Here is a 15,899-nt window from a genome sequence, read left to right on the forward strand (position 1 = left end):
CTCTTTCTTGATTGTCCCTAGGTGTCTTACTCGCTCTCCCATCCTCTATCTCTCTCTCTCTTGATTGTCCCTAGGTCTCTCTCTCTCTCCCATCCTCTCTCTCTCCCAGCTTGATCGAAGCTCTCTCGACCAGTCAGCCTCACCGTGGCTCATCTCGGAGCTCGTGCTGCAACCATCTGCCAATAACGATCCTGCTGAGAGAGCGCGCGCAGAGAGAGAGAGAGGGGGAGAGAGAGCTGGTAGTCTACGGCGCGCGGGGCTCGTGCAGCATCAGATATGTGAGCGGCGGGAAACGGCTCTGCCTCGCGCTGCAGGAGGACGGCAGGATGGCGGGAGGACGGCGGGGTCTCGTGGCCCCTCAGAACACTTTCCTGGAGAACATCGTCCGCCGGTCCAACGGTAGGATCCGGTTCCGTCTGGGTTTAAAACCGTCAGAGTCTGTTTCTGATGTGGAACGGCTCGTGGCTGTGTCCGGCTGTCTCACCGTTAGAAAGCTCCTCTGTGATTGGCTCCTTCATTTCAGAAAACCTGCACGTGTGTTTTTCCTCGTTGTTAGGTTTTTAGGCTAACTCCTCCACCCTAAGCTAACAGCATCTGTCTTTACTTCAGCATGTTTGTTAGCCATGAGGGTTACCTGGTTTATTTAAAGCCTAGCAGCCACAGTTACCTTTATTTAAATACATTTACTCTGTTAGAAGCTTTTTAAACAGTCACCTGAGTTTATTTAAAGCCTAGCAGCCACAGTTACCTTTATTTAAATACATTAACACTGTTAGAAGCTTTTTAAACAGTCACCTGGTTTATTTAAAGCCTAGCAGCCACAGATACCTTTATTTTAATACATTAACACTGTTAGAAGCTTTTTAAACAGTCACCTGGGTTTATTTAAAGCCTAGCAGCCACAGTTACCCTTATTTAAATACATTTACTCCGTTAGAAGCTTTTCAAAGAGTCACCTGGGTTTATTAAAGCCTAGCAGCCACAGTTACCTTTATTTAAATACATTTACTCCATTAGAAGCTTTTTAAAGAGTCACCTGGTTTATTTAAAGCCTAGCAGCCACAGTTACCTTTATTTGAATACATTAACACTGTTAGAAGCTTTTTAAAGAGTCACCTGGGTTTATTAAAGCCTAGCAGCCACAGTTACCTTTATTTAAATACTTTAAAACTGTTAGAAGCTTTTTAAACAGTCACCTAGGTTTATTTAAAGCCTAGCAGCCACAGATACCTTTATTTAAATACATTAACACTGTTAGAAGCTTTTTAAAGAGTCACCTGGGTTTATTAAAGCCTAGCAGCCACAGTTACCTTTATTTAAATACATTTACTCCTTTAGAAGCTTTTTAAACAGTCACCTGACTTTATTTAAAGCCTAGCAGCCACAGTTACCTTTATTTAAAGACATTAACACTGTTAGAAGCTTTTTAAACAGTCACCTGAGTTTATTTAAAGCCTAGCAGCCACAGATACCTTTATTTAAATACATTAACACTGTTAGAAGCTTTTTAAACAGTCACCTGGGTTTATTTAAAGCCTAGCAGCCACAGTTACCTTTATTTAAATATATTTACTCCATTAGAAGCTTTTTAAACAGTCACCTGGGTTTATTTAAAGCCTAGCAGCCACAGTTACCTTTATTTAAATACATTAACACTGTTAGAAGCTTTTTAAAGAGTCACCTGGGTTTATTAAAGCCTAGCAGCCACAGTTACCTTTATTTAAATACATTTACTCCGTTAGAAGCTTTTTAAACAGTCACCTGACTTTATTTAAAGCCTAGCAGCCACAGTTACCTTTATTTAAAGACATTAACACTGTTAGAAGCTTTTTAAACAGTCACCTGAGTTTATTTAAAGCCTAGCAGCCACAGATACCTTTATTTTAATACATTAACACTGTTAGAAGCTTTTTAAACAGTCACCTGAGTTTATTTAAAGCCTAGCAGCCACAGTTACCTTTATTTAAATACATTTACTCCATTAGAAGCTTTTTAAAGAGTCACCTGGTTTATTTAAAGCCTAGCAGCTACAGTTACCTTTATTTAAATACATTTACTCCGTTAGAAGCTTTTTAAACAGTCACCTGGTTTATTTAAAGCCTAGCAGCCACAGTTACCTTTATTTAAATACATTTACTCCGTTAGAAGCTTTTTAAACAGTCACCTGGGTTTATTTAAAGCCTAGCAGCCACAGATACCTTTATTTAAATACATTAACACTGTTAGAAGCTTTCTAAACAGTCACCTGGGTTTATTTAAAGCCTAGCAGCCACAGTTACCTTTATTTAAATACATTAACACTGTTAGAAGCTTTCTAAACAGTCACCTGGGTTTATTTAAAGCCTAGCAGCCACAGTGTCCTTTATTTTACTACATTTACACTGTTAGAAGCTTTTTAAACAGTCACCTGGGTTTATTTAAAGCCTAGCAGCCACAGTTACCTTTATTTAAATACATTAACACTGTTAGAAGCTTTTTAAAGAGTCACCTGGGTTTATTAAAGCCTAGCAGCCACAGTTACCTTTATTTAAATACATTTACTCCGTTAGAAGCTTTTTAAACAGTCACCTGACTTTATTTAAAGCCTAGCAGCCACAGTTACCTTTATTTAAATACATTAACACTGTTAGAAGCTTTCTAAACAGTCACCTGAGTTTATTTAAAGCCTAGCAGCCACAGATACCTTTATTTTAATACATTAACACTGTTAGAAGCTTTTTAAACAGTCACCTGAGTTTATTTAAAGCCTAGCAGCCACAGTTACCTTTATTTAAATACATTTACTCCATTAGAAGCTTTTTAAAGAGTCACCTGGTTTATTTAAAGCCTAGCAGCCACAGTTACCTTTATTTAAATACATTTACTCCGTTAGAAGCTTTTTAAACAGTCACCTGGTTTATTTAAAGCCTAGCAGCCACAGTTACCTTTATTTAAATACATTTACTCCGTTAGAAGCTTTTTAAACAGTCACCTGGGTTTATTTAAAGCCTAGCAGCCACAGATACCTTTATTTAAATACATTAACACTGTTAGAAGCTTTCTAAACAGTCACCTGGGTTTATTTAAAGCCTAGCAGCCACAGTTACCTTTATTTAAATACATTAACACTGTTAGAAGCTTTCTAAACAGTCACCTGGGTTTATTTAAAGCCTAGCAGCCACAGTTTCCTTTATTTTAATACATTAACACTGTTAGAAGCTTTTTAAACAGTCACCTGGGTTTATTTAAAGCCTAGCAGCCACAGATACCTTTATTTAAATACATTAACACTGTTAGAAGCTTTTTAAACAGTCACCTGGGTTTATTTAAAGCCTAGCAGCCACAGTTTCCTTTATTTAAATACATTAACACTGTTAGAAGCTTTTTAAACAGTCACCTGGGTTTATTTAAAGCCTAGCAGCCACAGATACCTTTCTTTAAATACATTTAACACTGTTAGAAGCTTTTAAACAGTCACCTGAGTTTATTTAAAGCCTAGCAGCCACAGATACCTTTATTTAAATACATTAACACTGTTAGAAGCTTTCTAAACAGTCACCTGGGTTTATTTAAAGCCTAGCAGCCACAGTTACCTTTATTTAAATACATTAACACTGTTAGAAGCTTTCTAAACAGTCACCTGGGTTTATTTAAAGCCTAGCAGCCACAGTTTCCTTTATTTTAATACATTAACACTGTTAGAAGCTTTTTAAACAGTCACCTGGGTTTATTTAAAGCCTAGCAGCCACAGTTACCTTTATTTAAATACATTAACACTGTTAGAAGCTTTCTAAACAGTCACCTGGGTTTATTTAAAGCCTAGCAGCCACAGTTTCCTTTATTTTAATACATTAACACTGTTAGAAGCTTTTTAAACAGTCACCTGGGTTTATTTAAAGCCTAGCAGCCACAGATACCTTTATTTAAATACATTAACACTGTTAGAAGCTTTTTAAACAGTCACCTGGGTTTATTTAAAGCCTAGCAGCCACAGTTTCCTTTATTTAAATACATTAACACTGTTAGAAGCTTTTTAAACAGTCACCTGGGTTTATTTAAAGCCTAGCAGCCACAGTTTCCTTTATTTAAATACATTAACACTGTTAGAAGCTTTTTAAACAGTCACCTGGGTTTATTTAAAGTCTAGCAGCCACAGTTACCTTTATTTAAATACATTAACACTGTTAGAAGCTTTTTAAACAGTCACCTGGGTTTATTTAAAGCCTAGCAGCCACAGTTTCCTTTATTTAAATACATTAACACTGTTAGAAGCTTTTTAAACAGTCACCTGGGTTTATTTAAAGCCTAGCAGCCACAGATACCTTTATTTAAATACATTAACACTGTTAGAAGCTTTTTAAACAGTCACCTGGGTTTATTTAAAGCCTAGCAGCCACAGTTTCCTTTATTTAAATACATTAACACTGTTAGAAGCTTTTTAAACAGTCACCTGGGTTTATTTAAAGCCTAGCAGCCACAGATACCTTTATTTAAATACATTAACACTGTTAGAAGCTTTTTAAACAGTCACCTGGGTTTATTTAAAGCCTAGCAGCCACAGTTTCCTTTATTTAAATACATTAACACTGTTAGAAGCTTTTTAAACAGTCACCTGGGTTTATTTAAAGTCTAGCAGCCACAGTTACCTTTATTTAAATACATTAACACTGTTAGAAGCTTTTTAAACAGTCACCTGGGTTTATTTAAAGTCTAGCAGCCACAGTTACCTTTATTTAAATACATTAACACTGTTAGAAGCTTTTTAAAGAGTCACCTGGGTTTATTAAAGCCTAGCAGCCACAGTTACCTTTATTTAAATACATTAACACTGTTAGAAGCTTTTTAAACAGTCACCTGGGTTTATTTAAAGTCTAGCAGCTACAGTTACCTTTATTTAAATACATTAACACTGTTAGAAGCTTTTTAAACAGTCACCTGGGTTTATTTAAAGCCTAGCAGCCACAGTTACCTTTATTTAAATACATTAACACTGTTAGAAGCTTTCTAAACAGTCACCTGGGTTTATTTAAAGCCTAGCAGCCACAGTTACCTTTATTTAAATACATTAACACTGTTAGAAGCTTTCTAAACAGTCACCTGGGTTTATTTAAAGTCTAGCAGCCACAGTTACCTACCTTTATTGAAACACTGTTAGAAGTTTTGTTAATGGACTATAGCTTCATGTAGGTACGGGGATCATTTAAAGTGCTGGTAAGGAGATTTGGACCAATAAAATGAACAGTGAAACTTCTTTATAACCTTAAACGACAAACAAGACCATTAATGACAAGACGGACTAGGTTATGTTTTATACTTTTATTATAAACAAGCTCAGCAGCAGTTTTATCCAGAATATTTGTGATTTTAGCCATAATGTCAGAACCATCGAAGGAAGACTGCACAAGTTTCCTTGGTGATAATATTTGCTGATGTAAACTAAACTTTAATAATATCGAATTTTTTTTTATCAACAAAGAAGGTTTATTCATGATCTTAAGGAAAAGGACTACACTACCCACAATCCTTGAGTGTCAAAGCAATCTCTCTGATTGGTGGAGCCCGATGTTACCATTTGGCTGTCGGAGGTTGATGATGACTGTACACATTGTACCACTCGGGGTTCCTGTGGATCCTTGAAGAGTCTTGATTAGGGCTGGGCAATCAATCGAAAATTAGATTAAATCCCAGTATGGCCTGTTTCAATTTTTAAATCGCAGAATGTGCAATATTTCATTGACCTGAAATTCTAGTCAAAATACCAGTTTTAATTTCTTTTTTGCTGCAGAGATGTCATGCATGACATATCATGCAATCATTCAGGTGCCCTTTTTTTTAGAAAAGTCTGCAAAATATCCTACCTTCTTCATTTCTGTACTTTTTTCTTATTAAATATGAGAATGACAAAAACCCTTCGATGCAACAATTCATATCCAGTTTGCAACGGGAGTCAAACTCATCAGAATTAGGTTTTTTCAAAGCCGGGTTGTAGAACTCGATCACAGCAGGTGATTCTGGATTCAGGTTTAACAGGGTCACCTTTTTAACCATAAACTGTCAACCTTGTTTCACCGGAAATAAAATATGAAAAAAATTTTAACACTGATGATAAACGATTTTAACATTTTAAAAGTTAAAAGATAAGTTTAAAGGCTCAGAATCAGAGAAAAGCAAATTTGTTAGTTCAAAATGGTCAAAACATGACACTGATATTGCAATATGTTTTTTTTTAAATCAAATATATTAGAAAGTCAAAATCTTGAGTTTAAAAGGTCAAAATATGAAATAAAATTTGTAATCATGAAATTAAAAGTCAAAATATGATTCAGAATTCTAAATTGTGAGTCTAAAAGGTCAAACTATGGGATTATGAAGTCAAAGTTTGGAGTTGAAAATATGAGGTAAAATGCAAAATAACTGGTTAAAAAGGTCAAAATAGGACATAAAATATAGAATTATCAATCTTAAAGCTTAAAATATTGTATGAGAAGTCAAAATTATGAGTTGAAATTCTCAAAGTATGAAATAACAGGTAAAAATCCTAAATTTAAGTCCTAATTGTGAGATGCAGTGTTGATTTTGTCAACTAAACCTTTCTTTCAATGACTAAAACTAGACTAAAGGACCAGACATACTCGGGCGGAATGGACTCCATGGAGGTCTGCATGGACTCAAAGCGGACGTCCGCAAGGCCCGTGCTTGCAAGCTCAATTTTTACGACCACGCGGACTCTGCTCCGCGTACTGGTGTCACACAAAACACTGCTCGGCATGTATTTTCACATCGACCCGCATTAAATGTGACACCGACCTGCATTTTGTTCCTCTGTGCAGCGTTGACGGGTGAGCGGTGACACCCAGAGTGGAGAAGGAGTGGGGCTAGGCACCCAACTAGATCATCTAACTTTTTACGTGTCAAAAAATACTTCAATGCTTCCGTATCATTCGGAAGTATTAAAAATGTTTTTCTATGTCAATACTTTGCATGGCCTTCACCAACATGGCATACTCCCCTTGTCTCTTGTGGCATTTTAAGGCCATACATACCAGCGTCTGTTAATTTTATTGCTTTGCAAAGCCAGCAGGCTTCGGCAGTGAAGGACGCCATGACAAAAAAATGTAAACATTTTGAGTTTTTGTCGACTAAACCTAGACTAAAATGATTTGAGTTTTCGTTGACTAAAACTAGACTAAAATGTTTTGAGTTTTCGTTGACTTAAACTAGACTAAAACTAAAAAGGGAGGAAATGACTAAAACTTGACTAAAACTAAAATACATTTCATTTAAAGACTAAAATTAAGGCTAAAATTAAAAAATGCTGCCAAATTTTACACTGAATCACACCCTGTTTACATTTATGCAGATGAGCGTCTTCAACATGTGTGAGTATCTTTGATTATTGTAAAGTCTTAGTTTTTTTTTTTTTAAAGATTGATTTTTGGGCTTTGTCATGCCTTTATTTGACAGATGAAGGATAGTGGATAGATTCGGAGACATGGAAGAGAGTGGGGAGAGACATGCGGTAAAGGGCCACAGGCCGGGTTTGAACCCAGGCTGCCCGTGTACATGGGTAGCACCTTAAACCACTCGACCATCTGCGCTCCGTAAAGTCTTAGTTTTAACACGGTTGTATAAAAGAAAAGGAATTTGTAAATTTCAGATGTCGTGTATTAAAATCAACATGATAGTTTTACCTTATCACCATTGAAGAGATTATATACAGATGAAACTAGAATATTCCAGAAGATTCTCTGAAGTCTATTGAAGCTTAATACTAACTTTAAAGGGTAATTCCCCCCAAAATGAGAGAATACAACCCCCCCATCAGATCCCCATCAGACTGCACACAGGTAAAAAAAAGGTAATTCTGTTGTTTGTCCATCATTCGTTGAGTTTTTTCTTTTCTTGCTTTGTGTTTCTGCTCCATTAACTGGTTTTCTTTTCACCTTTTCAGTTTGGACATTATCACATAGACAGACAGGTACAGACCGCTGTTTCCACCTCCTGTTGTCTACATGTTTCCCTCCCCATCCAGTGTTTGAGTATACGTGCTCTCCTACAGCTTTACTGCTTCATAATAATCCTGTGAGAAATACTTTCAAGCTGTGTGCTTTATAGATCATCTACAGTTAACTTTATGATGTTTGGCTCTGGATCTTCTTTGGCTTTTTGAACAGGTTTCTAGGTGCTACAAGTCTTTGTAGAAAAAGTAGAATATCCCTTTTAAACTGTAAACGACCAGGGCTAAGGGAGAGTCCTTTTCTGGATATTATGAGCCCTTAATGAATTAAAGTTTTTCCTAAGGCCCTGATTTATGCATGGCTGCAGTTTGTGGACCAAACCAGAAGTCAGCATGGAATGGGTTTGATAAAGATGGGTTTTGGGGTTTTTGCTGAAAATGGACCTATGGTCTTATTTGACCCAAGGTTGCCTTTACCAACCTTTACACTCTTTTATCATTGCTGCTGTGGTTGAATCAGTCAGGTAGAGCAATCATAGCTGCTTATAGCAGTAACATACAAAAATATATTTAAAAACAGGACAAAAGCTTATAAAACACTGCATTACCGTTCTCACGTCTGAACGCTGGCAAACCCCACAAGTAAGGTGACCAAATTTAGAGGAGAGAAAGTTTGAGGATTTGACAGAAAAATGAAATGTGATACCCTAAATACTCACTAATGTGCATACCGCTAACTAAGAGGAGGAGCAGTATTTGTGTTCGTCCCAAACCGCCATGGTTTGGTGCAGGCAGTCACATGACCAAAAGAGAAACACACAAGGCCTCCATGCAGTATCCACACATTAATCCAGGGGGCGCTAATGCTCCTGTCCACTAAGAGCAAGTAAAACTATTGAAAGTGACAAAATTAGAAAAAATACAGGTCCATTTTTAGTCATTTATTTAGTAATCATCTTGTACTGAATATCACTGCTCAAACACAGCTCACTCTACTTTTTAACAGTACCAGTGAATCTGAAAACTTTAGAATATCAGGAAAGAGCTCAATTTTTCAGTGATTTAACTCAAAAAGTTAAACTTCCATATATTCTAGATTCATCACACGGAGAGTGAAAATTTTCAAGACTTTTTTATTTTCATTCTGATGATTACGGCTTTCATGAAAAAAGAAATCTACCATCTTAGAATATTAATAAACACTGAGTAAAAGGTGTTTATAATACTAAAGCTATGTTTATTTATTTTTTATTTACTAAGTCAGGGCTCCTTTTACATGAATTACTGCATGAGAGTTTTAAAGGATGACATCATGATGACATCATCAAGACAAGATGGAATGTTTTATAAACTTTACAGGATGATATTTTCAAAGGCAGAGGAAGGAATGTAGGTGAAGCTGGGATAATTGGAGCCTTTTTCTCTTCCCCTTTTTGCAGAATAGTAGGCCATAATTGGCAACTCTTGTAGAAGTGGGCGGGACTGGCGAGTTCTCCAAAGGTTGCCACTAAAGGACAGTCAGCCTAAGGGGGAGACTGTTGCTATATCTGTGATCTAATGATGATAGGGAGATGAAGAACGCTGAATTTTGTGACTAACTTGTCTTTTACGCCTGTAATGAAGCCTGCATGTGGAGGGAGTCAGTGAATGTTTTATAGACGTCTGTGAGGTCAGCAGTGATAGTGTTTGTGTGAACTGAAGTCTGAAGGTGTTCTCTTCCCCTTTGTGTGTGATGAATCCAGAATAAATGTTTAAAAATGCACATTTCTGAGATGCACTAGCACTTCAGATTAAATCCTATATTGATGGATTTGTATTATTCCGTAACTGTAAGTGTATTTATCGTAGACAGCTCCATAGTTCAGTGGCAGGTATTTTCATCATTAACAGCTGGAGGCTGACGGTCCCAGGCACAGACAACACCTCCAATGGTACCAGCTGGCTCCACTGATAGGAGATGTTGCTAGAAAACCTGAGGATTGTGGGTAGTCATATACATATTTCCTACATATTCCAGGGTCAGAAAGCTGGGGGTGAGTCTACCTTGGATGGTTAGGACGTCATGGCGAATAATCAAATCCACTCTAGAGGAAATAAACGTTACCCCTCCCTCAGAAACCACGCTGCTCAGCTCTGTTTCCTCCTGATGTCTTCTTCAGCCGTGTGGAGCTCAGATTCAGTCATGACCCCATAAATGGTCTCACATTAAGGACAAACTACCAGAGTAATTAGGGCATCTCCTAATGATGCCTCTGACCCCTGACCTCCCCTCTGGCGCCACCATCAGGCCTGTGTGGTGTAATGAACGGTGCAGCCTCTTGGGGCAGCCAGCAGCCCGTTAAAGTTTCAGCCTGACTTCACTCTTTATAATCTGGTTAATTGGGGTGAATTAGGCAGAGCTGTAAATGTCAGCTTCATTAATCCAGTTGATTTTTACACTGAATTAAACAGACGCCCGACAGCAGCTGATCCAACATCTACGAGCTGACGGCCACTTAGAGATGAATCTGTGTGTGCTGATATTAAGAGGAGGGGTGTGGCAGTTCACAGACGCCACGGTACCTCAGTTTAATGGTCACGGTTCAAAACGGGTTCAGTTCTACTGAGAAAAAGCAGCAAACAGTGGTGGATGAATACTTCCAGGTCTGTCTTATTGATTATGTTGACCTGTTACACCTCTATCTACCTGTGATAGCTGCTACGGTCTGTCTGAGAGGGGGCATTAGAGGGTAACTAAAGCCCAGAGCTCCAGCTGAGGGTCTGAGGGCTGCTTCTTACAGCTATTGTCAAAACCAATCAAGGCAGACTTACCACCAGCCACCTGAGGGAGAAACCAGGACAGATGGTTATAGAGAAGACACCTTTCCATGTGTTTTATTCCTGATCTTCTTTGAGTGCAAAACTTCCACACAGAATCCAGAGCTGCCACTCAAACAGGGCTGGGCAATCAATCGCAAATTAGATTAAATTGCAATATAGCATTATGCAATATTCAAATCACTGACAGTGCAATATTTCTTTAACCTGAAACGTGTCAAAATACCAGTTTGATACAATCTGTTTTTTCTTTTTTTATGCTTTATACCAGTGTTACTCAACCCTGCTCAACCAAAGAGCCAAACTGTTGAAAAATACCTTTGCAAGAGCCACAATCTAAGAGGTGAAAAGTGGTAAAAACAGCTTGAGGTAGCAATAAAAATAAGTTAAAGGTGGCAAAAATGGTAAAAAGCAGCAAAAATGGGTGAAAAGGGGCAAAAATGGGGAGTAAAAGTGAAATAAAGGTCAGAAAGTAGCAAAAATGGGTGAGAAGTGACAAAAATGAGTTACAGTTGGCATAAACTGGTACGAAAGTGGCAAAACCGTGAAAAAAACTGAGTGAAATGTGACTAAAATGGGCAAAAAGCAGACAAGATTGGCTAAAATAGACAACTAGGAAAAAAGTGGTATTTAATGAAAATAAGTAGCTTAAATGGGAAAAAATGCAGAGAAAAAAGGTGAAAAGGGGCAAAAAATGGGATGGAAGTGGCAAAAACGGGTAAAAAGTTGTAACAAAGTGTGAAAATGGGCCCAAAAAGTAGGGAAAAAGTGGTATTCAATGGCAAAAGGTGTCTTAAATGGGTGAAAAGTGAAGAAATGGCTGAAAAAGTGCAAAATAGTTTCCATTTTTTAAGGTTTTGTGGGGGAATAATTTTTAAAATGAAGACATAAAAGAGCCACACGCTGAGTATCACTGCTTCATACATTATTAAAACCTTCAAGTTTTTTATTTCATTTTATTTTTTACAAAAATCTTACTTTTCTTGCTCATGTGTTTATTTTTCTTCATCAAAATGAGAAGAATATGAGAAATGATCATCCCCTTCAAGAGAGCAACTGATATCAGATTAGCTTTAGTAGCCAAAATCACAGAAAGATATTTTTTCTACATTTAGCCCTAGTTTAAGCTCATCTAATATTGTACTTGTTATAATACAGAATGATTTCTTGCTCATGTTTGTTAAGCAACAGAAAAACTGAAGAACCTAAATAATCGCATTTCAAATTGCAATATTGTAGGAAAAAAATTGCAATTCAATTATTTTTGCGAATCGTTCAGCCCTAGTGTAGAACTTGTTGAATAGATTTGAAATGAATGAAAGGATAGAGAGGCAGTGACTGTAAATCTGTAAACGGAGCATCCTCATCTCGTCCATCCCTGACGTTCCTCTCGGTGTGTTTGGTCTCACTCCGCCTCTCTTGTCGTGACTGTGCTGTGTGCATTTGTGGTTCTGATAACAAATCTCAACCCCTAACTACAGGACATTAAACTGTCTCATGGATTTTTTATGGTGCAGTAACATTGTTGAAGTCCTCCGAGGGTTTTTTTTTTTTTTTTTTTGCAGCTGTTGGAGCCTGCAGGCTGGGACCAGACTCACGCTTTGTTTGAAAGATGGATGCAAAAGTGTGAAATATTCAGGACGTAGTCGCTGACTTTAACAGTGGAAGCTTTAGTGATGTTATAGTTTAACTGTAGGAAATCAAACAGAGTCTGTTTTAGGAATCAGGCGTGTTCACTGTTTATAGAATTATTCACAGCTGCATGACAACGGCACCCTTCATCACACACTCTTCTATTATTAGATATGGTTTATGTGGTGCAATTAAAATAACATCGATACTACCACAATTAAAATAGAAGTCAAAGGCACCCAATAGTAGAGAAGCTCTTACAGGAAACAGGTAGAGGATGAACTAACCAATAGGAAGCAGGCAGAGGATGGACCAGCCAATAGGAAACAGGCAGAGGATGGACCAGCCAATAGGAAACAGGTAGAGAGAGGATGGACCAGCCAATAGGAAACAGGTAAAGGATGGACCAGCCAATAGGAAACAGGTAGAGGATGGACCAGCCAATAGGAAACAATAAAAAAAGGCACAAAAATGGAATAAAAGTGGCTAAAAGAAGTGGCAGTAAGGAGGAAACAAGTGATATTTGATGGCAAAGGTTAGCTTAAATGGGCCAAAAGTGGTGAAAAAATAGTGAAGAGGGGCAAAAATGGTTTGAAAGTGGCAAAAATGTGGCATTAAATGAGAGAAAAGTGACTTAAATGGGCAAAAAGCAGTCAAGAGTGGCAAAAAAGGGCAAGGAAATGAGAACCAAGTGGAATTTAATGGCAAAAGGTAGTTTAAATGGGCCAAAAGTGGTGAAAAAATAGTGAAAAGGGGCAAAAATTGGGGGAAAACGTGTGAAAAAGCATCAGCAAAAATGGGCAAAAAAGCAGGAAAAATGTATTTAATGGCAAAGGTAGTTTAATTGGGTGAAAACTGGCAAAAATGGTAAAAAGCGCAACAATGGGGAAAATGGGACAATGAAGTTTGACAATTAAAGTGTTCTGTATAAGTCTGGGAAACAAACTGATTACTGTGACTAACTTCTGAGGTCAAAGTTTCCCTTTTTAAGGTTTTCTGGGGAATATTATTTCAGATAAGACATAAAAGAGCCACAGATAATCACAGAAGGGCCATATGTGGCTCCAGAGCCAGTCGTTGAGTATCACTGCTCTAGCTGTTTCTTATTGGTCGGTTCATCAGAGAGTCTAAGAGCAGAAATACGTTTGGATGTTTGTGCACAGAGATAAAACAAAGAGAGTTGGAGGAAAGGGAGTTAGAGCAGAAAGGCAGGTTTTAAAGTCTGAGCCTTAAATCAAAAAGTCATAATCTGAAAATGTTCAGATGTGCTAAACTATAAAAATATTTCACTGAAAACATGAAAAATTCTAACATATTCCAACCACAGAGGCAGACGTAGAGACAGACATGGAGGAAACGAGTGTCTGATATTTCAGATGTCAGAGATGAATGAATAAAGCTGATGGTCACTGGGCAGTCCTCTCATGCACAGAGTGTAGTGATGGTGCATTTGTGGTCCCATGATGCCGAGCAGACTCCAACCCTCCCGTTTCTGTGCTCAGATACCAACTTCGTCCTGGGGAACGCTCAGATCGTGGACTGGCCCATCGTCTACAGCAACGATGGGTTCTGCAAACTCTCCGGATACCATCGAGCCGAGGTCATGCAGAAGAGCAGCACCTGCAGGTTTGAAAACATGGATAAAAACACCTGATTGGCCCCGGAGCAGTAAGATCTGATGAATATGTTCTTCCTGCAGCTTCATGTATGGAGAGCTGACGGACAAAGAGACCAGCGAGAAGGTTCGCCAGACCTTCGAGAACTACGAGATGAACTCCTTTGAGATCCTGATGTACAAGAAGAACAGTGAGTAGTTGGGTTTTTCACAGTTCTGCATGATCAGGACCTTCAGTACCCTCAGCTGGAGGTGCTGGTCCTTTATTTGAAGCAAGCTTGTGTTAGAGACAGGCCTTAGTAGTGGAGTCAAAATAAATTTGTAAGAGAATTACTGCCACAAATGTGCACCACAGTCTGCAAGAGCCTTGTCAAATAATTTCTTTATTTTCATGTCTCCAGCATTTACTTTCACATCCACATATACATTCAGCGGTATTTGCTCATATATACCTGCAGGGTCATACTGTAAGTGTACTTCCTCATATCCCTACCTTAATGCCTACTCTTTCTCCATTCTCTTGCCTTTATTTTCCAGTAGATCAGCTGAGCTAATGCTATTGAGCTTAAAAATATGGAGCTCTGATTTTTGATCCGTATCGCCCAGCCCTACTGTCAGCACTCCTGCAGTCATTCTAATGTAGTTTAGTAAATTTCTCTTTAACCTGTACAGTATAGAATCAGTCCTGATGACTGTCATACAAATTTTAACCCTTCATGTTCCAAAGCTGCGACTGCCTCTCAGGGAGAACAATGACTTACTAACACGTAAACATTTAAAGGTCACATATTTTACCCCTTTAAGGGTGTTTTCACACCTGAAAGTCTGGACCAAGGTCTGTGTTTTTGTTACATTGTCTACATTTGGTTCGGTCTGTTTGGGTTTCACACTGTCATTATTGCAAACAGACTAACAGACTTTACATGACGTACCTACGTGATATCGTCATCAACTACGTGGTTTGCGTGTCTCTGTAGTTTACATTAATTGGTCATTTGGCTGGCGGGCATCTGATGTCAACACGTTGAAAAACGCGAGTCTTGAATGTTGTAAACAATGAATGAAATGGTCATTCCTACCACCATATTATTGTTGGTTTTCTACTACCAAAAGTGACAACTTGAAGAGCTGTAAATAAGGCTGGTGTGAGTTAGTCTTATGAGTTTTATCATTAGACAACAACTTTATCGTCGTCGATAGGAAAGGAGAAGAAAGTATGCAATCCTGCGAAGCCATTGCAACACCGACTCAGGAGAGAAGGTATGTGTTGTAAAACTCTTAAAAAGATGAGCTGTCAGTAGTGAGGTATAACTTTATCTACAATTTTATGAAATTTTCCATGATTGGACCATCTCCATTTAACATAATTACAGACACTTCTACTGTGTCCGGGAGGTGATGGGTTTTTCTGATTCTTGGGGGGATTGTGGACAGGCCTGGGGCACATTTTTTTTTTTGCGTTTGCATTTTTGCATAATATTTGACCTTTAAAGTTCTCAGATGCAGATGTAAAATCAGGTAGTAATCCTATTTAATAATCCTAATCTCAGCTTCAATCAGAATAATCCTGATTAAGATTTTTTACTAGAATAGAGCAGCTCTAAGTGATGCTTTCTCTCTGCTCTTCATCTCAGCGTTGATCGCCCGTCTCTGCCGTCACAGAGGCGTCAGCCTGACGGTGTGACTGCTGTTTCTGTCCTAACTTCGTTTTCTTCTCCTCTATTAAAAATTTCATGTATTTTTAAAACTCCTGTTCCTGAACGTATCAAAACTGTGGACAACCTTAGCAGCGACCACATCCCACATGGTTATATAAGCTCTTAATTTTAGAAAATACTGTACGTCACTTTCTGTGCGTTTGAAGTGTTTGACCTGGATACCCAAAAACCCAGAAACCCC

General features: G+C 38.0%; 1 protein-coding gene across 1 annotated transcript in view; it reads left to right on the forward strand.

The window, feature by feature from the left end:
* The first annotated feature begins 297 nt into the window (after positions 1 to 297).
* Positions 298 to 15,899, forward strand: part of LOC121509045 (potassium voltage-gated channel subfamily H member 1-like) — an 85,824-nt gene continuing 70,222 nt past the window's right edge. Inside the window, exons 1-3 of the mRNA XM_041786243.1 lie at positions 298 to 399; positions 13,888 to 14,011; positions 14,085 to 14,191. Coding sequence (XP_041642177.1) covers positions 327 to 399; positions 13,888 to 14,011; positions 14,085 to 14,191 — 304 coding nt within the window. The 5' untranslated portion in view covers positions 298 to 326. The remainder of the gene's footprint in view (positions 400 to 13,887; positions 14,012 to 14,084; positions 14,192 to 15,899) is intronic.

The sequence above is a fragment of the Cheilinus undulatus genome, linkage group 4 (genome assembly GCF_018320785.1).
Source record: "Cheilinus undulatus linkage group 4, ASM1832078v1, whole genome shotgun sequence".
NCBI classification, from domain to species: Eukaryota; Metazoa; Chordata; class Actinopteri; order Labriformes; family Labridae; genus Cheilinus; species Cheilinus undulatus.